Below are 21958 nucleotides of genomic sequence, written 5' to 3'. Positions count from 1 at the left end.
AAATATGTAAAAAGTGAGACATCATGAGAAAACAGGTTTTTGCATTGAAATAACGTATCCTTTGATCGGTTACTAAGCAACCACGCGATCAAAAAAGTTCCACAAACGAACAACTCTGAAATGAAAATGAACATACATACAACGTCAACACTTATAAGAGTACAAACGTGCGGAATAAAATTACAACGGTAGACAGCAAATCAGTCTTTTTTTACATTGATTCGACGTCTGCAGACGATGAATCAACGTAAAAAGCGATCGATTTGCTGTCTGAGACAACGCCACAGCATACAGACCACTTTAAACTGTTATTGTTCAAAGGAAACTCACTTTTTGATGAGCCTATCAGCTTCACTTAAACGATCTTCCAGTTGCTTTTGATTCTGACATCTTTCCTCAAATGCTTCCTGCATCTCTTTCATCTCCATTTCTTGTTCTTCAGCATGGCGACGTAACATCCCAATATGATCTTGGAGGAGTTCCTCCTAAAGAATAAATTTGTTAATACAAAAAATCACCACAAAATCCAATATCTCAACTACTGAGATCGATTAAAAACCAACATAGCCTCAGCAGTCAGCACCTCTTTATTATGATCCTTCTGCATATGAATTTGCCGTTCGAGTTCTCGAATCTTCCGCTGGGCATCCAAGTGAAGCGTCTCTGTCTTTTTCAGTTGGGATTCACTTTCTTCCAGTTCCTTGCTTAACGTTCTTACTTTCCTATGAGCAACATCATCAACCATGTAAACAGCTGTCAATGTTTAAGCTTGACCTTCTAGTTTAACACGCAGCGAAAAAAATGATTGATAAAATTATTCGATTATTATAATCGAAGTGAAAGCAAATTTCCTTCACAATGTGGATATTAACGACTTGTTTTAGCCTGATGCTGCGAGTTCGCTGTGGTAGTAGCGGTTTGCACTAGCTTTCGGAACACAGTTCCCTAGTCATGTGCTATGACCAATGCCATAGCACATAAATTTGTCATTGCACATGCCTAGGCAACTTTGTTTCGAAAGCTGTGTTATTAGGTCGTTAATATCTACACTGTAAAGTAAGCAACAATCATGCTGCTAAAAGGGAAACTCAATATATTTCAAAAATTTGTTTGTATTTTTGAATAAAAAACAAACTTAACAGTGGCGGCAAGATGCCTTCTCTCAATCTACAATAAAATCTCAACTTGAGATCCTGAAGGGAAAACAGGCTAAAAAACAAATGAAAAACTTTGTCATATTTATGAACGGGACACAACGATGGTTTTGCTTCAAATAATCAACTGTTGGCGTTTTGCTGCGATCGTGGTGACCCATCACACGGAGATACTTTTAAACAAAAACCAACCGCAAGTGTTCTTTGTCCGCTTCTTCCCTTCTACTCTTCTCCAAGTGCAAGTCGTTTTGGGAGTTGGTGAGTTGAGTCTCAACCAATTGAGCCTCAGACAACGAGATGTCCAACTGCATGCCGCAACCACGCAGCTCGCTGTCTTTCTTTCGGAGGGTCTCGTGAGCTGTTCCCAATTCCTGAAAGGGATTAAAGTTCATTGGCCATGGCAATTGACTGGGGTTTGTCAGTGATACATCTGTTAAAACATTCCACTTTCAACATGATGGAGTTGGTGAATTTTAGAAAAAACAAAGATTGAAAAAAACTTGCTTGTTTTAATTTCTCAATCTGATGGCTTTGTTGATCGATCTTTTCTTGGAGTTTTTGGTTGTTTTCTCCGTCCACTGATGCAAGGTTTTCGTAAGTGGAATTGGCCTGCAAACGCAGTTTGTTAAAAAAAACTTTTACACAACTTAAATCATTCGTTCCCTTGGCCATTTTTCCTATGGAGACGTTCAAGCCGTGGCGAGATGTTTTCCAACAACTCTTAGCAAAATGTAGCGACCTGTTGATATCAAGCTGAGCAAATCCAAAGTTGACACCACTCAGGTGGCATTTCAGTCATTTTCACATTGATTTAACGTCTGCACACGTAACAAACAAACGTAAAAATGACTGATTTGTTTTCTGAAAAGTTAGATGCCGTTACAAAATTCGCAAAATGAAATGCCTAATTCAAACAACCATCACGAATCGAGTCAATTAAAGATGAACCATCCACTGACTTTTAAATGCTGTTCTTCCTGAGTTTGGCTCCTTTCAATTTGTACCCGTTCCATTTGCTTCTTTAACGAATCAACCTATGTCAACAAATGAATCTTAAATTGAATTATTTATTCCACCGAGCATCGTAAGAACTGCTTGACAAAGGATATGAGAAACTTATCACATATCTCGATCATCACAAAAATAACAACATCTGGTAAGGATTGGATGTATGTGACGCTCGGTGGTATCCAGACTTATGCTTGAAGGTTGAAATTTGAAACGCCTAAAAATGAATCTCTATTATTTTTGCACAACTCCATACTAACCTCACACTGAAGAGTTTTCACCATAGAAGCAGTTTCAGTGATGGGATTATTTCGAAGAGGAGCATCAGGGGTTATGGAAGAGTCAACACTCTCCACCTTCTTCCATTCACTCTCGATGGAGACACGCACATCGGAAGACACACGAGGCTTTGCCTGAAACACAAGATTGTTTCGAAATTCAAAACAAAGTTACTAGGTTGTAAAAATATGTAAAGTTCTACTTTCAAATTTTGTTAAACTATTTTAAAGAGCTTTCGATATTTATCCAACTTTAAAAGGCAAAAATAAACTTACGAAGTGAGTTCGCATTGTGAAAAACAAGATAAACAAGCTTAACGAGGAAATGAAACTAAAAACTTTATTTTTCAAAACAAATGATGAAGATGAAACCTTAAAACGATTTTACCGAAGGAAGTTTTTCCGGCTTCGTGATCTTGCTTCCACCCACCATAACATCAGTTTTCTTCCTTGTTTCAGTCTTGCGATCTTTCAGGAGAGATTCTTGGTCTAAAATTCGGTTTCGTGCCTGCCCAGAAAAAACGCCTGATTTAAATATCTTGTCCTGAAACGGTTTCGTTACAACTTATGTTTCGATTTATCGTTGGGCATAAAACAGCAACGTCACTGGACATTTTACAATTTAAAACAATCAAGCATTTCTTCCAACAACTTTTTACTGAAAAAGCAACGCAAAAATTCCGAAATATGCGACTGAAATCTGATTGGCTAAGTGAGAATAAAACTTTTTAAAAAAAAATTGACAATACTTATCGATGAAGTCAGCGCAATATCGCTAAGCTAATAAAATGACTCAAACAATCACGTCTTGGCTAACATCGGCAATCCAGTATTACCTTAGTAGCTTCATGCTTAGCACTGCCTTCTACTGCGCTATCAGGCGTGCGGTTCTCTCCAAATGCTTGACTAGCCGACGGTCTGTTATGGAATGGAAAGTTTTGATCAGAATCTCGTATTTTTTCAATGCAAAGTTACGTTAGAAGATGGAAAAACGAGTTTTCAACCATTGTCATTGTTCAAATGTACGTTGGTGGCACATGCTTCACCGGCATTGCAATTGTTGTTTACAACTAATCAAGTGCACAAACAACCAAGTGATAAATTAGATCGAGAAACCAGATGTTTTTAACTGAATCCAAATCAGTGACTGGCACGCAATTTGATAGCTGCCAATTTAAAGTATTACACTTACACATCATCTAGTCAAACGTTATGCTGATAAACGAATAACTTGTGTTTGATACAAAACCCGCACCTAAACTCAGCAAAGTCGAAGGTTCTGGAACGGCCCTCTCTACGTCGTTCTCTTATGCGAGCTCTTCGCCGCTGTGATCTCTCTGCGGTGGTGAGATCTTCCAACTCGGAGCTTTTCGATGGTTTCTGTGTGACATGGCTTTATTAGAATATACAGTACAAAAATGCGGTGTTGTCTATGGAACACTGATTTACAGTTGCTCTGAAGTCTGTTGAAGACACAACAATGTTACCTTACCAAACCAAAATGAGTCTCAACAGAGCAAGAAAATACAAATTGTTATTGGGAATTATGTGTACAAATTACTGCATATTTCCCGTAATCTTTGGAAATGATGAAAGAATGACCATCTTCAGCAGGATTTACGATAATACATACATTGCATAACACGGTATGTTACAAGACACGACAATAATCAAATATTCACAGGTGTAACAATAACCGTGCGGGCTTAGATTAAAAGATTAATGCCTTTACCATGCCAATGCAGCTCTGCTAAACTGTAATTACAAAGAACAAAATACGTGCGGAGTCTAGGGCACTTTTCTTAAAGTTACAACCATAAAATATGAATTCATGTGCAGCGTATATTTATATAAGATCACAATCTTTTAATGGCAACGTGTTATCTTTAAACAGTTGATACATGCTCAAGACAATGTTAAAAGAGAGCACCGAAAAGTTGATTGGAGCTTCTTATTGGGGTCGCAATGCCAAATGGGCTCTCAATCTCATTTTGGATAATAATTTTAAAGTAGACCCATAGTAGCTGGTCTACACTGTGACTAACTATGAAGAGGTCGCAAAAAAGTGTAAAATAAAAAAGTTTGGGAAGCCTCGTGATTAATGACTCGACAAAGAAAAATGATGCCATACCATCCTGCTGGTCACACACCTTCTGCTGCACACGAACGACAACGAATGTGCAGTAGTATATTTGACTGTGTGTCTTGTGTGGTGGAGGAGTGAACAGGGTGAACTAGTAAAAAGACAAACCATCGCGCAGACAAACCAACTCAAACAATTCACCGTAACCGAACCAACTTGTTCAACTTTATCGTCAGCTGGCATCGTTGATGGCCCGTCTACTGCAGTGACGTCAGTGGTTAGGGACGACTTTTGAATGGCGTTCATCCAATTACGTCGTATCCCTGACGTCATGGCGGCAAATGTGTGCGTTTGTTCTGATGTCTGGCAGGAAAGAAATGGTGATAATTGCAGTCGCAACGTTGACTGAAAACTTTATCAAAATCACAGCAAGCAAGTCTTTTTACGTTTGTTCATAGTAGGCTAATAATCGATGAAAAAGGTCTGGCTTCCTGGCTGGGCATGTGGGCAATGTACAAAAAGTTATCAATTTCTCCGAACACGAAATTCAAGTGATAAAACAAGGAGTAAGAAACGAATGTTTTGTATTGTTCTGATTCTGTCACTATCAGTGGCCGATAACCACAATCGAAATCAAGCGGGGTTGATGAAAGATGCATTTCAACACTTTTTGTGTTGACACGAACAGGAGCTCATTTTTCTGCTTGTTTGCAGCCAAAGGTTGAATCAACAGAACCAGAAATAAATAGCGTAGCGTCAAACAACTATAGAAAACAAACAATCCAAAGCGCTACGCAGTGAGAGTATCAACTACAAAGCTATGTTTAATTTTTTAAAGTATGACATAAGCTTTACGCCATAAAGTTCAACAAAGACGGCTGTAGCGTTGAGTATACCTTGATCTGAAATCCATAGTTTCTCTGCACATCCAACTCGACGACTTCAATGAAGTTGGTTAAGTTTACAATTCCGTCAGGAGAAGAAGACTAAAATGAGGAAATTAAAAATTTCAATTAACACAAGTATGCCTGAAGGTAGCTGGAAGGGCAGAAAGAGAAGTCCTCTTACAAGTTAAATCTCCCTTCCCCATATTATACTATGCTAATTTCTACTGGTCACATATTTTGACAGTGCATTGTGGGGCACACTTACGTCCTCAGCGAAAGAATCTTGAAAATATTTCATTTCTTTTTGAGCCAACACAAACCAATGCTTGTTCCAGGTGCCATTCTGTTGTTGCGTCTGCAACCAACCTTTCTTCACGTTGAACAAATCAGCCTGTGGAAATTGTGGCTGTTAAAACAAAACTGATGCATCACGACATAGAGAAATGCCTGGCACTATAAACGGAGGCGCACAAGAAAATAGGCAGAAGCTTCGGTTTGGAAAGGTGATTTAGTTTCATCACAAAAATGAAAACCAGCTGAAGTTGACAAAAAGCACTTTTCAAATATTTTCGATTGTTGACTCCATCAAACGGCGTTTTAAGTGGATTCTTCACTCAACAAAGCTGCGAGCGCAATTAGCCTAACTTGGGTAAGCATTCGTTGAGCGTCAATTAAACGATAAATAACAAAAAAATTGCAAAACGAATAAACAAAATATCTTCTTTGTTATGGTAAGTGACATAACGTACTTCAACGATTTGCTGGAGCTGTAAACATTTCCTAGCTAGTAAAGTTGGTCCTTTTGACATTGATTCAATGTCTACATATGTAAAATTAACGTAAAAACGTCTAATTTCACCAGCTGGCTCTACAAGTAGCAACAAATGTGAACTTTGATGAAACCGCAAAAAAAAATATGCCTACGATGCACAAAAATAAATAAACGATGTACACGAATTCATGGAAATGAGTTATAACAACATTGAATCTTTGAATGGTTTGCGGCAGCACATTTATACAGTACAAGTTTTATTGCAAAATTGAAGTAATTACAAATACAGTAGATATAAAGCCTTTGAAACTTTGGCCAGCAAGTCAGATTTGTTGCTATGCCATTGTTTCAGGTCAAACTAAAACTTTCCAAGCCAGAAAATCAATCCTTTTTGCATTGATTCAACGTCTGCAGAAGTTTTGTATCAATGTAAAAAAAACACTGCCAGGCTTAGTTAGAAGAAAGCACACATGAAAGCTCAGGCGTTCAAACAATTTTAGCCAAAAGTGCGAATACAACAGCAGACTTATTCTTAACTTGATCATTTTTCTCTGAAGCCAACAATGTAGTTGTAACACTGCCGCAGTGTTGAAACATCTCAGTTAAAGCTGCTAAAAAGTTTGGGAAGCCCTGGAAAAGACTGTTTAGCAAGAAAAAGTGGTTCTTTTTGCATTGATTCAACATCTGCAGTGTTGCATTTATGGAAAAAGAAGCAATTTTGCTTAGTGGGTATAGAATTTAAGTTCCCAGTTATCGATCGAACATGAAAGATTGTTTGGCCATTAACAATATTTAATCAAGCATTTGTAGAAAAACTGATCCATTCAACATCTATCCAACGTCAAAATAGGTCTAATCAACGCATTGATCGTTTCTTTGGAAGCATACAACAGTCACTTACCGACAAATGGACGGAACCGTAAGCGGATCTGTCAAGAGACTTTGTTCTGCGAAAAGCAGCACTTGACCTTGGAAGTTCAGTTTGAGTCCCCTGAAAAATAAAAATGAATGTCATTGGACGAACGTGTGAAACAAAAAACGCTAATAAGTGTAGTAATAAACTCAGTCAATCCGCAGGAGTTTCAGAATATGTCTCAATCATTTGAAAATCAAGACATGGAAATCAAGACATGGATTCGCACTTTAATCAATCAAAAAGATGTGAAAAAAAGTTTTTTTTTTTTTATTTGATTGCGGAAGGAATATTTTTTCGGAACAAAAAAGCCACCAGACCTACTTGTTTTTTATTGGTTGACCTCCGGATAATGCTTCTACCTCTTTTATCCTCTCGATCTGCATCTTTCGAAGTCGCTACGCGGGGCGATGTAGGGAGTGTGCGTCTGATGACAGAAGCGCCAGTCTGTTCACCATGCGAACTGTCGGATAAGATGCCACTTGGCTCGTTGTTTTCCTTGTTGCTGGAATCAGTCTGAAAATGATTACGACATCTCTTGAACAGATGAATGCAGCACTCACAGTCTTATCTATTGTGCATGCTTGATTGAGGCAGTAACACAACACAGACAAGAGATTACAACCTCATTCTCATTACCCGGAAAACAAAAAGGCATCTAAGAACGCACCAGAAAAATATTCGTAAGGCTGTTGGCTCGGCATCACCAAGAACAAGTGGAAATGCCTTGGGAGCAAGATACTTAAATAGTTGATGACAATCTGGACACGAAAATAGGCTTCCTTGTCGTCCAGTCTTATCTAAACTTTCAGCCATTACACGCATAAATATGTCAAAAATACCTGTGGGACATCAGTAGTGCCGATCACTCTTGAACGTCTCCTCTCTCTACCAAGAAGTCTTTCGACTTCGTCTCTTCCCGGACTTTGCACTCGGGCTCTTTTCTCTAATTCCTATCATAAGCACACAGTGTCTTATTTTGTAAACTCGGTTTAATTATAATACGGTACCAGTAGCATTCTAGATATGACATTATCGTCGACATGTTTCCACACAGCAAATCAATCGTTTTTTACATTGATTCCATTTTTCGGCTGCATTGCCGTGGCAAGAGCCCTGGAACGATACTCGAAAGGGCGCCGGTTCGACACCGCTCAAGAACATGCGGCTGTGTCTTTGGCAGGACACTGAAAGGCATGCCTAAAGATGGTCACGAAGATTGGCTTCCTTGCCTTCGCGTCCACTAAAACTAAATCTTCAATCACCAGGCGTTAGCCTGAATACGACAAACAAGAACGAAACGTCAGCAGACGGTTGTTTGCTGTCTGGGTTGCTAAGGTGCCCCATGAAGCCTAACAACAAGACTTGAAACTAAAAAATGCTGACATCTGAAGATCTATCACATCTGAAGATCAATCACAGTAAAATAACGTGGCAATTGGAATCCTTTTGAAATGTTTCTCTTTTTGAATCACATAAGCCCGACATCATCAGGCAAAACTGTAAGTTAGCCAGCAACAACTTATCGCAGTAATTCCAAAGTTCAAGCCGGTTCGAAAAACAGTCAAATTTGAAACAAAGCCGATTAAAAAGACAAAGCAATTTGCAATTGCACCAATGAATATACCAAGCAAAGTTTCTCGTTACCTCATACGAGAACAATGGCGACCTATGTTGTATCATAGAAAATGCTGACAATCTTGCGCGAAAGAGAAAGGAAGCAGTCATATGAACGCATGAGAGAGCCAGATCATAACCTCCAGAAGTATGACTTTCTGGTACTATTTCGGACAATTTGAAGGTATGTGATGGAGACCGCCAAAAGTGAATCACCTTTTTTCGCTCTTTATAATGTGGGTTGGAAATCCTCATTGTTTTTGGCACCTCGGACAAATTACGATGATCCTTGAAATGCTTCTTCTTTGTCGTCCTAATAATACATGCAAAAAACAGTGGTAAACGCCCTAAAGACAAACGAAGGTGTATTTAGAGCTTTCTGTGCGACGATCTTGTTACTGTAGGAGGGATAAAGATGATGGAACTTGTTGTGAACTACAGCAGTCCATCAACTCAATCAATGTATCCGTGGTCCGCTGCTAAGTGCCAAGTAGTTCACGCGGATGATTCTAAATGAACACATCCGCATAAGCTAACGTTTGCGGTGCAACACGTTTCCAGAAATCATCTGACGACGAGCGAAAGTGACTTATGTGTTTTCCATGTCAATGCTCAAAGCAACCCCTACAGATCTTACCCTTTTTGGCTGCCATCAGTGCTTTCTGTTGAGCTGTGGCTGCTGGTAGTGGAGTCCAAGGAACTGGTAGACATGCTCATGTTACTATGCAGGCGTTCACCTCGCGGCGCATGCCCATCAGCGGTATCCCTACATCATATCGACGTAAACCAGCAATCAAATCAGTCTTTTTAATATTGATTTAACGTTTAAAAAATTGTAAGAAATAAGGCTGATGTGTTGGGCGAATAAAGACAGTGGTTCAACGTGCATGGAAACGAAACGCACCACTTCTATATCGCGTACAGTCCGATCAGTAAAAGCTATTATTTCAATTTTTAACGTCTGGCGACGATAAAACGATGTAAAACTGCAACTTTGTAAACTGCAACTTTTTCTCGATGGATTAAAACGAAATCAGTGAAGTGTGTAGTGTTGAAGCAATCATGGATTTGGATTATTTTTACACTCAGGTATTTTTGGGTTATGGTTCAAGTAAGAAGCATTTTCTAAATAACGTAAAAACAATAGCATAATAATTTGCTCCGTCGACTCCACCGCGAGCCTTCAAAAACATTGTCTTTATCGAATGACCAACTTGCGAACCTTTGCGAAGAGTCAGGCAGCTGTCCATCAGCAGCAACGCGACTTGTGTCGCTTTTGTTGATCATTATTTGACTAGAACGCGTGTCTTTGCTGGGAACCTGGTTGAAAGAAAACTCATCGATTTCAAACGCAGTACGAAAAACTATATGCTTACCGAAAAACAACATCGAAAAGCACTTCTATAGCGACATAAAAGTAGCATCCTTGCTCGCTGAAAAGTTGATTGTTTGCTCTGCTTACGTGTCGTTTAATAAATTGTGCATACAAAGCTTGTAGAACACTAAGTTATTTAACTGGTAAGCAAGCGGATGTAGCGTCAATAGTTAGACACAGGGCACATTATATTGATATACACACATTTAGGAGAAAAACATGTCAAAATAGCCTACTAAGTGCTTTCGTACGCACAAGGCAACTTCAGACAGCATTCTTGTGTCAGGCTTCTGCCATAATCAGAAAAATGGCAAAAACCAATTTCACGACGACTATTGAAGCGCACTTCATGAACAACGCAAAAACTTAACCAAACACAAAAAAATCATGAAGGAAATTGCGGATGAAAACTTTCAGAGAAATCGGATCAACGCATCTTTCCAGCGAACAAAACATTCATTTTTACATTAAATCAACGTGTGCAAACGCTGTTGGCTTCCTTGAACATATACTATTGCCTTGAATGGGCGAAAAAGTGAAGGTCACACCGCGAATACAACGCTCGCACACGATTTATAAACCAATTTCCGTTGTTCAATCAAATTTATTAAATTCAATCAATGAGGATTAACATACAAACTTTCTGATAGGTTCAATTTTTTAGACTTACTTCAGTTCTGATGGAAGGCTTTCCACTGGTTAGGAAACGATCTTTTTTCCCATTGACTTCAATATGACCAGAATTGTTCAAAGGAGAAGTGGCAGCACTGCTATTAGTGACGTCACTTTTTTTCGCAGTAAAATACGAAGCAATGAAATTTGTTTTTTCTGAACTGGGGCTTTTGACAGAAGAAGAGAAAGAGTTGTGTCGTGATGCGGGAAGGGGACTTTCCGCATTGTTCTTTGGAAGAGCATCTGTCTGTAAACAGGTACAGATTAGAATCCAATATCTTATAGCTAATACCCTTAAATAACGTTCGTTTTGTTTTTCTGTCTTGAAAAGAACGTATATTATAAATAAGAAAGTCGAAGCTATTTTGTTTTTGTAATGTTAAATATTGTGTTGTTGCTCAGTTATGTCTGTTTATGATTTAAAAACTTTGAACCACTGATGTAGGCTCAGTCTTCGAGACTCACAGTGCAACGTTTTGGCTTGTTCGGGAGTTTTTCTGGATGGGAATTATTCCATCTACCACGTGCCCCTGTATTAAAAACTGTCTGAAGTGCATTACTCCAGTGCAAACGCCGAGGAAGCATCGTTGCTTCAATAACAGATGACAAAGGATGGGGGCAGATACCCTATGAAGTGGACAAAAAGCGATTCCGCAAAATCGATGTACCACAGTTCTGGCAATTGCCATGCACTCCAGCCACATTCTCCATAGAACAGTATCACAACACAAATGACGATAAAGCAAGCAAGAAATGGAATTTAATATCTGCACAAACTCAATTCTTCAGCATGAACTGATGCAACCTTGGGTTACCAGCTTTCGTGTACCTGTACAGTGTACACCTTTTTCAGTTATTTTCAACAGGATTTAAGTTATGTTAACAAAGCACATGTTAATACAGTTCAAAGTCTGCCTTTTTTTGCTCTCTTAAATAAACTACTTGACCGCTGGTACGGCACTTGGGCACTTTTGATCTAATGAGACTGGAAAACACACGGACAGCATGCAAATAGATTTGCTGGTCAGTAAGCAGATAGACTAACCAAGTAGAAATCACTTCAATCTTAAGAAGATGAATAAACAGAACAAACCTGTACCAGCTTCGATTGGGAGTTGTGTGCGTTTTTCGGTTTAGCTACTGATGTGTTTGGAGCTGAATAACTGATAACTGCAGCCGATAAACAACAATGAAGCATGTATATGAATGTATGCGAAATGGTTCAACCAACCCATTTCTATGAACTACACTGAAGAAAATGGAAAGTTGGGAACAACAACAAAGTTCTATCTAGTTTACTCCAATAAACAGCAATCAGAGTTATGACAAAGTTTTACTTTACCACTTCCAGTTGCAACATGCTACTTTGTTAGTAGGCGAAAGCTATTAGATAACTAACGATCGTCAGTATCAAAAGCTTGAGTGGTTAGCGCTCGTAAAAACGTGTTACGTGACGTACGCAAGCTGGAAGACAACACATCGCGTCTAATGAAAATACCGGTATCGGTAGCAATCCAAATAATTCCGAAGAGGGAACAAATAATTCTACTAGGCTGTCAACACAAAGCTGAACGCTTACTGGTAGAGCAAGAGACGACAAGTGATACGCAAATTTGCACTGACAACACTTGATGGGGCATGATGATAAAGGTTACAATGACCTACAATAATGTACGTCTTGTAACGTTAAAATGATGTCAAAAGAGCAACTTTTTTGGCTGGGTTATTCACCAAAGTTGCACAACAAACCTTTCATGTTACTTTCATTAATTGAATGTCTCACTGACGCTAAGTCAATGTAAAATGCCCGATTTACTGGCAGAGCATTTTCAAACGGCCAAAGCATATTAATTATAAACAACAAACATTGAAAAATAGTGGGTTAGTCAATATCAAAATATAAAAAGTTTTTTTTGGAGGTTGTGACAAAGATTAAATTATAGATTTCATCAAAACAGTTAAAGCGCAGTACAAAAATATTATGAGTTGTTCGCAAGTTGCAACGTTGTAAAAATGCAAAAAAACCCAGCTATACCTGGATGTGGAGTTGACAACAATACAACATACCAGCATCACTGTTTAACTTGATACATTGAACATTCGTCTAGTTGTAAGAACCTTGGACAATGAACGCATTAACAATCCGGCATGCAAATCAAGCCTTGTTTTAGATTGATTTAACGTCTGCAGACGTTCAACAATGCACAAAAACCGACATGCTAGCTGCAAATAAAAACTTCAAAAACGCAAAAGCCAGCCATTCGCTTCACCAGTTGACGCATCAATAACTTCGACAAAACTGACAATTTTTGTGCAAAATCCGATTTGCTAGAAAAATGAAAGATTAAAACAAAACCGCATTAGCTTGAACGACGACGCTAATTGCGATTGCAGAAAAGTGTAAATAAGGGCTGTTGCAAATACAACCATAAATATTGTTTACAAATGAGTGATTAAATTAAATTTCTTTCATGCTTGATCGCATTACAATGCGCCAAATGTGGGCTATTCTGTCCGCAAATGAGTTCGTAACACAAGTTTCTTGTAACAAGAAATGATAAAGTATATAATTGGTTTCTACTGTTGTTAAAGTTAGTATAACTTTCTCGTAGAGATTTACATTATAGTTTAATGAGCTTAAGAGTTCTTGTAACAAAATTAAAAGGTTCAAAACAACTGAAACAAAAGAACATGTTGTAGAAGATAAAACAGCAGTAACTGTTTTGAGAAAGCCTCAAACAGCTTTGAATTGTTACACTTGAGATCCACTACCAGCACTTGATTGAAACAAATCCACTTCATGATTTGAAGTTGAGCGAAATAAAACTTGACATCACTCACTAGCACATAAACGCTGTGCTCAAAAAAAAATTTGGGTGAAAGAAAAACGAATCAAGTTGGCCTCATATCAATATATCTTCACAAAATTTTAAACAGGAAAGTTCCAACTAGGATCGAAGTGACCACTAAGATACGACTAGTCGACTATGCGCATGTACAGTTGTACACACTTCAGAGTGATCATTGATCATTCAATAAAGCAGCAAACAGCCTCAACCATCACAAGTATGACTGTGAGGAAGCACAGCAAAGCAATGACGAGTTGAAAGATATGCGTGCGCTTTTCAAGCGAATGTTGCCATTTTTACATCGCTTAAACATTGCCACGATGTTAAAAACGGGTTACTTAGCTGCTAGTTGGATGGCTGCACTCTGCACCAAGGCTTGGTGGTGTAATAAGTTAACAGTTAACCAATGCTACCTTTGCAAGGGGGATCATAGAAGCCTTCACGTCGCAATCCTTGTCAGCGCACTACACAGTAGTAGCTGCAAATTCTACTGAAACTTCTAAAGACTGGATAGAAGAAGTTTAGAAGTGCGATAAAGCTTGAATTACTTGTAAGAGCAACGTTTCCTAACCGCACTTTTGAGAATGTAAGCAATCAAATTATTTAACATATTTTTCCTTGATACGCAAAATGAACGTGTAAAACATGCTGCAAAAAATTACTCCACTTATATTGAAATGTGGTAACTTCATTGCATTATGAAAAACATTGTAACAGGCTGCAATGCAAGCAAACTTGTAAAACAAAAACCTTGAACAATGTAACACGTTAAGAGAATTACGCAGTCAAATTTTCTTTTCATTCTGCCCTTGTGTTTTGAAAACTACGGTAAGTCACTTCATATTAGTTGAACAATGAACATATTTCTGTGTGCCAGAAAAATCATGTGTCATATTGAATTATGGCAATGCTAAAGTGGCAATGGGCGGGACATGTAGCAAGAATGACAGACAACAGATGGGCTAAGATAACCACAGAATGGACACCAAGATATGCAAGAAGGACTAGAGGGAGACCTGGATCACCTGGATGAGAACAGCAAAAGACAGAATGGTGTGGAAACATATGTGGAGGCCATCTGCCAGCAGTGGCATGACTGCTGATTATATTGAATTGTACAAGTCATAAAAAATGATACAGAGTATTCGACTACAGGAAATCAAACAGCAAACAATGCAAGGTTTACAAATATGTAGTTACCTGGGGAGCATGAGATACTCCTACAACTTTTCGCTTGAACAACCTCTTCTTAAGTCGCATTTCTTCCTTTCTCGTTTGAGGATAAACTATAAGCTGATCAAACCACCTGATTATACAAAAACAAGTTTATGTTTTTTGCATATCAAAAAACTAATTTGCTCCATTTCAAAATGATTATAATATATGTATATAATGTGCCATTGATGTCCACATGTTTAATAGTTTAATACTAACATTTTTTCAGTTCAGTGGCTATTTCTCAATTTTTAGTATGGAGTGTAATAAATGTTATCAAAAATCGTAACCACACACATTTTGCCACAGTTTATTAGAAAAAAATCAAATGCTTCTTTTATGGTACATTTCAAATAAGCATTTTACCCCATGATGTCTTCTTTGCACTCTCCTCTAATGTAATAACTCTGATCAGATAAAGAAATACATAATGAGTGCTTTTGGTTTGTGATGGGTTCGGCATATGTAACATCATTGCAGCAATTCATGTCGATTGTGCCTTGTGCCACAGTAGTTCCCTGAAAATATATACAAAAAATTAATTTCAGAAAAAATAAATTAAATTGCACAGATATGTGCTTACTCAACTAGTTTGTGTTTATTTAAAATGACAAACCAAAGCCATACAGATAGTTGCGAAAACGTAGATGATAAACCATAAAGCATAACTAATCCAGACAAAATAGGTCACAGTACCATATTCAATTTCTTTTTCTACACTTAGACTTTAATCTCACTTACACTATTGTCCAATGCATATCGAAGTGCTCCATGTTCAAACAAAACAAACCAACGTCTTTGCCATTTCTAAACATGCACAAAATAATCAACAAATTTTACAAAGTTCAATAAACCAGACTGCAGTGCACACTGTTCATCATGATTCGCAAATAGACCTGACAAGCAAAAAATTTTGGTCTCTACTCTTTCAGAAATTTGAACTTTTGAGGATGACAAGCCAAACTATGTTAATGAGTACTAAAAATTATTTTAGACTAATTTGGAGTTCATGACATTGACAATCATCGTACTTTTCTTATTTTTCTCGTTTCATTTGAACAAGAGAAAACTTTATGATATGCAGTCCAAAATAATAGTTCATTAAACAAACAAAAAATATGAATATATAAAAATATCAAACTCTGGTGTTTCAATGGAAACACAGCAATAAATTCCTGACCCTGTTTTTTTGTGTTGGATTGTTGAAGTCTGTTCCAATTGGAGCAAGTAAAAGCCATCCTCCATATATTGGCTTGGCCTGTCAAAGGAAATACAGGATCAATACATAGTATGCTGTCCGTTTCTTGAATTTATCAAGAGAGTTGATATTAATTCATATATTGACGGTCGAAAACAAAAAAGTTGTCGTCGTCGTCTGAGCTTCTGGGGCCGAGGGTCTATCCTTATACCACCCCAGATGCACGATGTTCCCAGACTACAAAAAGTCGTAAGTGCATTTTTACACTTTGGAGTAAAAGGCCAAAAAAATAATTTTCTTTTTCTTTTTTGAATTTTGTTAATGCTTTTACTTTGAGCATTAATATCTGTAATTATAGTAGTAAAATAGTAGTAGATAGCCCTAAGTGCATAGGCATTGAAAATGCAAAAAAGGTAATTTCTCAAAATGTCATTTACAACTTTTTTATTTTCGACCGTCGATATGTACATATCATATTATTGCACAATCCATATTAAGAAGAACACTTATCATGTGCCTGTGACCATCTGGTTAGGTTGCTCGCAGGCACTACATAACCATCATTTTATACTGTATTTATCAATTTTCTTTTTTCAGTAGTTGTAACATTCACCTGATGAACATCTAAACTTTTCAGTATTTATAACTAACATTGTAACATAAATTATAAATAAGACTTATCATCACAAAACTATCTACTGTGCCGCGTATCATAAAACAATTGGGATCATCTGGACTTTAGATCTATGCATTTAAAGAAATCCAGAAGCTCTAGTTATCAAATATGGCGACCACAATATCTGAGGCTATGCTTTCCATATGTACATCACTCAAGCAATAAAATACAATTAAAAATAGGATGGGAAAGAAAGCAAATGAGCCATTTGAGTTTGAATTAAATATGCTCAAAACTGTATCTGTTAATCGGTGTCCGCTAATAATAAGGATTAATCACATCAGTTGGTTAATTAAATAAGAATTCTCAATTGATTTGTGGACTTGTATCACTTAATCACTTATTTCCTAAACGAGCCAACAGGATACAGTCAAGAAAATGAAATATCTTCTGACAGGTGTCAAACCCACAACAATGCTTGATATGAACGACTCGGTTACATGTCTTGTAATACAAAGGAATTTGTATTTATGATTGAACTGACTCGTGTGAAAATAAATTACTTTGTATTACGGGATATAGCACAGGTATGAACATCTATAGCAGATTGCTTTGTTATTGTAAAACTCACAACATTCCGGATTATATATTGGGGCTCAATGCCTTCGTTTATTGAAAAAGTGATGATTACGTCACTTTGTGGATATGCTAGAATAAGCAGTAAGCACGTAATATTTTTTTGTTATTGCACGTCATCCAGACACTCGAAAGATTTGTGTTGTTGAACTTCATTGGAGAGGCATTCTTTTTTTGTATTAAAGTCAGGCAATGCAATTTTTCGCTTTGCTTAGCAACACTTTAGTACTGTACTGACAGTCCGCTCCGATAGCTTAGTTAGTTAGCGTGACTTCGTGGACGAAGAAACTTCAAGATCAAGGGGCGCTGGTTCGCCTCTCGGGGTATGCACTTGAGCAACGCATTCTAAGGACTGCACACCAATCAGCGGCACCTAATGGATAGAATGATTTCTTAGCAACAACACTTCAACAATCGGAAACTTCACTCTGTCAAACCCTCTATAAGTATACATGCGAAACTACCAGGAATAGCCTATCAAGGTTTTGTCAGTCCGAGGATAACGATTCAAAACCAACCAATTGTAACAGTAGCACAAACACATTCATTCCTACAAACTGTACATCATCGCATAAACAGCTAAAATGTCTAGTGATCTGCTTTCAAGCTTTTGTGTAAGATGAACGTTTGGTACTGACGAGTAGGATACTGGCAATCAATGGATACAGTTAATCGGATACATTGGTTAATTGCATAAAAAAGCTTGGAAAATTGACTATATACTATTACTAGTCCATTTCGACTGCATAATAAGCATCATACAAAAATGTGCCATATAAATCATAATGACCAACTTTGTATATGTGTTACTGTTACACAACCTAGCTAACATATTACCTATAACGAAAAGCAAGAAAAGCTCTTATTGATGTGTGTTGCTTACAGTATGTGTACACTCATATTATTTGATCAACACTTGTCACTTTACTTGTTTGTAAAGCTTTGTGCTTATTTCATCCGGAATGGCCCATTTCGATGAGTCAGTCCGATTTGGTGAGTCCGATCCCTTAACGGGGGATTTTTTCAATTTTTTTTTTTTAATTATTGGGTACCGTAGCCTAATTATCATTGCCGTTTTAGGGTTAGGGGTTTGGAGTTAGGGTTAGAGGTTAGGAACTCACCGAATCGGACTCACCGAATAGTAGCAGACCCCATTTCATCAAGCACCAATTGATCATAACTGGCATTTAAACAATATCACAATTCTTACCTTATTTAAATCTTTGTCTGACAGCAGGTGTGTTTCTCTTGGTTTGTAACAGTTTTGACATTTGTTTTTATTGAATATATTAGGAGCAAAGTTTTTGCAAGAATTCTCCTTGTGACTATGCATTTCAAATTGAAAACTTGCTCCAGAAACTGGTGTCAACAAAAGAGGTGATAGAATATATCTAGAGCTCAGAAACACATGCAGATGTAAAGCTCCACATACCAACTTTACTGGAACCACCAAGCAGGCCTAAGCTAATTTGACTCTGATCAAGACTAAATCATCACAAACTGTAGTTCAACGAGTATTTCTAACACAAAACAGAAAATGTTTTAAATGACGACGATAAAATATAGGCCAAAATCTATTGACAAGAAAGCATGAATAAATAAGCTACCGGTATTCTATAAATTGAGTTACACTTTTAGCTGCATGATTGTTGTATCTACATTTGTGAATTACTGTAAGCTATCCTAATTTAATGAAAGCCTGTATTTAGAAGCTTCAATAACCATCACAAATCAATAATAACCTTCAATAACCTCGCGTAATTTAAACGCCATGTGATGTGCCTTTCTCCTATGCTCTGCCGTTTCATTTTGCATTTCGTTTTTCAATTCAGTGTTTAGATCAGTTATTCATTTTCATTGTAGATATGATAAGCAGTTATTTTTTGTGTTACTTGATAAGGGCTAACGTGTGTAACTGTGTATGGCCGAAAATGTTTGTAGCTTATAGTTTATGTTCAATTTTAATGGATTATGTTAAATGTCGTGTGGTTGCTTGGTTGTATATGTCTGTGGTTGAAGAAAGTGACCTCTTTACCAAAATTGTATCACAAATTAAAGCAACCTAAAATTCACAATATTTCCTGCAATAATGTCATCATTTTGAAAATAAGACAAAATGTGTGAACTTAACTGTGTTGAATTACTGTAAACATTATGCAGTAAATTGAATAAGCTTCGCCGCGTAAGAGGATTCATCCTCGCAAACCAGGCTTCAATCATGTCGCCCGGAGTCATGCAGATCACCATTGTTCGAATGAGGGTTCTCCTTGGTCTGATGAGGGGTTTGCACGGGAGGGTGTGCACTGTGCAAGGGGTTTGCACTGGAATGGAGCTGATATCGTAGGGATGTGGAGAGGCAAGCCAATTTCTTGCGGAATGCGAAGGGAACGGTCCGCCGGATTATTGAAGGAAAGAATTGCAACAGTCGTTGCAAAATGGGAAGTGGAGGCAGTTGCTCAATGCAGTTTCACCCTTGGTTTTGGCGGATTGACCTATGGTTTCTGAAAGACCCTGTACCAAAGAAGGGACTTTTTGAGACCTGCTGGATCAACCGCTGTATCAAACCATTAGAGAACCAACAGAATCACACTCCATATGTAAAGAACCTGAGAGTGATCTGCATAATATCACCAACTATCGGCCCATTTACCTCTGCCAAAATATTTACCATATAAAACTTATGCTGCTGTATTAGACCAGCGCCTGCAGTGATGAGCTCTGAAGGGAAATGATGTCAGCCCAGAAAAAAAGGATTCATGCCTTCAGAGGGCGTCTATAAGCATGTGTTCATGCTCAGCACCATTCCCTGGGATGCACAGTCGCGCAAAAGGCCTGTGTCGATTGCGTTCTGGGACATCCGAAACACTTTTGGCAGTGTCCGGCATGAGTGGACAGTCAAAATTCTGAGTCATTTCGATGCCCCTACAGATCTTATTGAATGCATCTCTGACATATACGTCGGCAACCCCTGCACTGTCCAGTGTCCATTGCCCTAGTTGCAGCAACAGTGAAAGTAGAAAGTGTGAAACCGATCGTATCCTATTCCTGTTAGAGCTTAGAGCACCACCGTCATTCTGACCACCGTCATTCTGGCAGAATAATTTTTCCGCTTTCCGCCTAAAAAAGTTATCCGTGAATAAGTGCGAGGTATAAAATGAGACCAGACATACATTCGAAAAATCTTAAATAAAACTATAATCCGCAACACATGCCACTTAAATTTTACATGCATCGCATTCAGTATTAAATTACCTTTCCAGGGATGTGCACCAATAGGTCGGCATTTGGAAGGAACTCCCAGCAGAACGCTTCAAAGATGCAGGAGCATATATTTACGATAAACATTAAAATAATACGATTTTTGTATAATAGACACTACTCCAAACATCTTCAAATAAAACTATAATCCGCAACACGTGCCACTTAAATTTTACATGTATCGGATTCAGTATTACATTGCCTTTCCAGGGATGTGCACCAATAGGTCGGCATTTGGAAGGAACTCCCAGCAGAACGCTTCAAAGATGCAGGAGGATATATTTACGATAAACATTAAAATAATACGATATTTGTATAATAGACACTACTCCAAACATCTTCAAATAAAACTATAATCCGCAACACGTGCCACTTAAATTTTACATGCATCGGATTCAGTATTAAATTACCTTTCTAGGGATGTGCACCAATAGGTCGGCATTTAAAAGGAACTCCCAGCAAAACGCTTCAAAGATGGAGCATATATTTACGATAAAAATTAAAATAATACGATTTTTGTATAATAGACACTACTCCAAACATCTTCGAATAAAACTATAATCCGCAACACGTGCCACTTAAATTTTACATGCATCGGACTCAGTATTAAATTACCTTTCCAGGGATGTGCACCAATAGGTCGGCATTTGGAAGGAACTCCCAGCAGAACGCTTCAAAGATGGAGCATATATTTGCGATAAACATTAAAATAATACGATTTTTGTATAATAGACACTACTCCAAACATCTTCGAATAAAACTATAATCCGCAACACGTGCCACTTAAATTTTACATGCATCGGATTCAGTATTACATTGCCTTTCCAGGGATGTGCACCAATAGGTCGGCATTTGGAAGGAACTCCCAGAAGAACGCTTCAAAGATGCAGGAGCATATATTTACGATAAACATTAAAATAATACGATTTTTGTATAATAGACACTACTCCAAACATCTTCGAATAAAACTATAATCCGCAACACGTGCCACTTAAATTTTACATGCATCGGATTCAGTATTAAATTACATTTCTAGGGATGTGCACCAATAGGTCGGCATTTGGAAGGAACTCCCAGCAGAACACTTCAAAGATGGAGCATATATTTACGATAAAAATTAAAATAATACGATTTTTGTATAATAGACACTACTCCAAACATCTTCAAATAAAACCATAATCCGCAACACGTGCCACTTAAATTTTACATGCATCGGATTCAGTATTAAATTACCTTTCCAGGGATGTGCACCAATAGGTCGGCATTTGGAAGGAACTCCCAGCAGAACGCTTCAAATATGCAGGAGGATATATTTACGATAAACATTAAAATAATACGATTTTTGTATAATAGACGCTACTCCAAACATCTTCGAATAAAACTATAATCCGCAACACGTGCCACTTAAATTTTACATGCATCGGATT

General features: G+C 37.7%; 1 protein-coding gene across 1 annotated transcript in view; it reads right to left on the bottom strand.

Annotated features, from left to right (window-relative positions):
- Positions 1-18780, bottom strand: part of LOC145775550 (uncharacterized) — a 35867-nt gene extending 17087 nt beyond the window's left edge. Inside the window, exons 1-24 of the mRNA XM_082586849.1 lie at positions 18484-18780; positions 16004-16081; positions 15565-15630; positions 15190-15341; positions 14809-14914; positions 10758-11006; positions 9935-10032; positions 9350-9478; positions 8929-9025; positions 7938-8048; positions 7420-7611; positions 7084-7173; positions 5676-5801; positions 5420-5509; positions 4725-4886; positions 3696-3820; positions 3277-3358; positions 2829-2948; positions 2423-2575; positions 2114-2188; positions 1659-1763; positions 1347-1525; positions 584-722; positions 331-485 (exon numbers count right to left, since the gene is read on the bottom strand). Of these exons, the coding sequence (XP_082442975.1) occupies positions 331-485; positions 584-722; positions 1347-1525; positions 1659-1763; positions 2114-2188; positions 2423-2575; positions 2829-2948; positions 3277-3358; positions 3696-3820; positions 4725-4886; positions 5420-5509; positions 5676-5801; positions 7084-7173; positions 7420-7611; positions 7938-8048; positions 8929-9025; positions 9350-9478; positions 9935-10032; positions 10758-11006; positions 14809-14914; positions 15190-15341; positions 15565-15630; positions 16004-16081; positions 18484-18606 (3002 nt within the window). The 5' untranslated portion in view covers positions 18607-18780. The remainder of the gene's footprint in view (positions 1-330; positions 486-583; positions 723-1346; positions 1526-1658; positions 1764-2113; positions 2189-2422; positions 2576-2828; positions 2949-3276; positions 3359-3695; positions 3821-4724; positions 4887-5419; positions 5510-5675; positions 5802-7083; positions 7174-7419; positions 7612-7937; positions 8049-8928; positions 9026-9349; positions 9479-9934; positions 10033-10757; positions 11007-14808; positions 14915-15189; positions 15342-15564; positions 15631-16003; positions 16082-18483) is intronic.
- Positions 18781-21958: the final 3178 nt, after the last annotated feature.

Source organism: Aplidium turbinatum, chromosome 8 (assembly GCF_918807975.1).
Source record: "Aplidium turbinatum chromosome 8, kaAplTurb1.1, whole genome shotgun sequence".
In the NCBI taxonomy this organism is placed as follows: Eukaryota; Metazoa; Chordata; class Ascidiacea; order Aplousobranchia; family Polyclinidae; genus Aplidium; species Aplidium turbinatum.
This window is presented reverse-complemented; position numbering and strand designations above follow the sequence as displayed.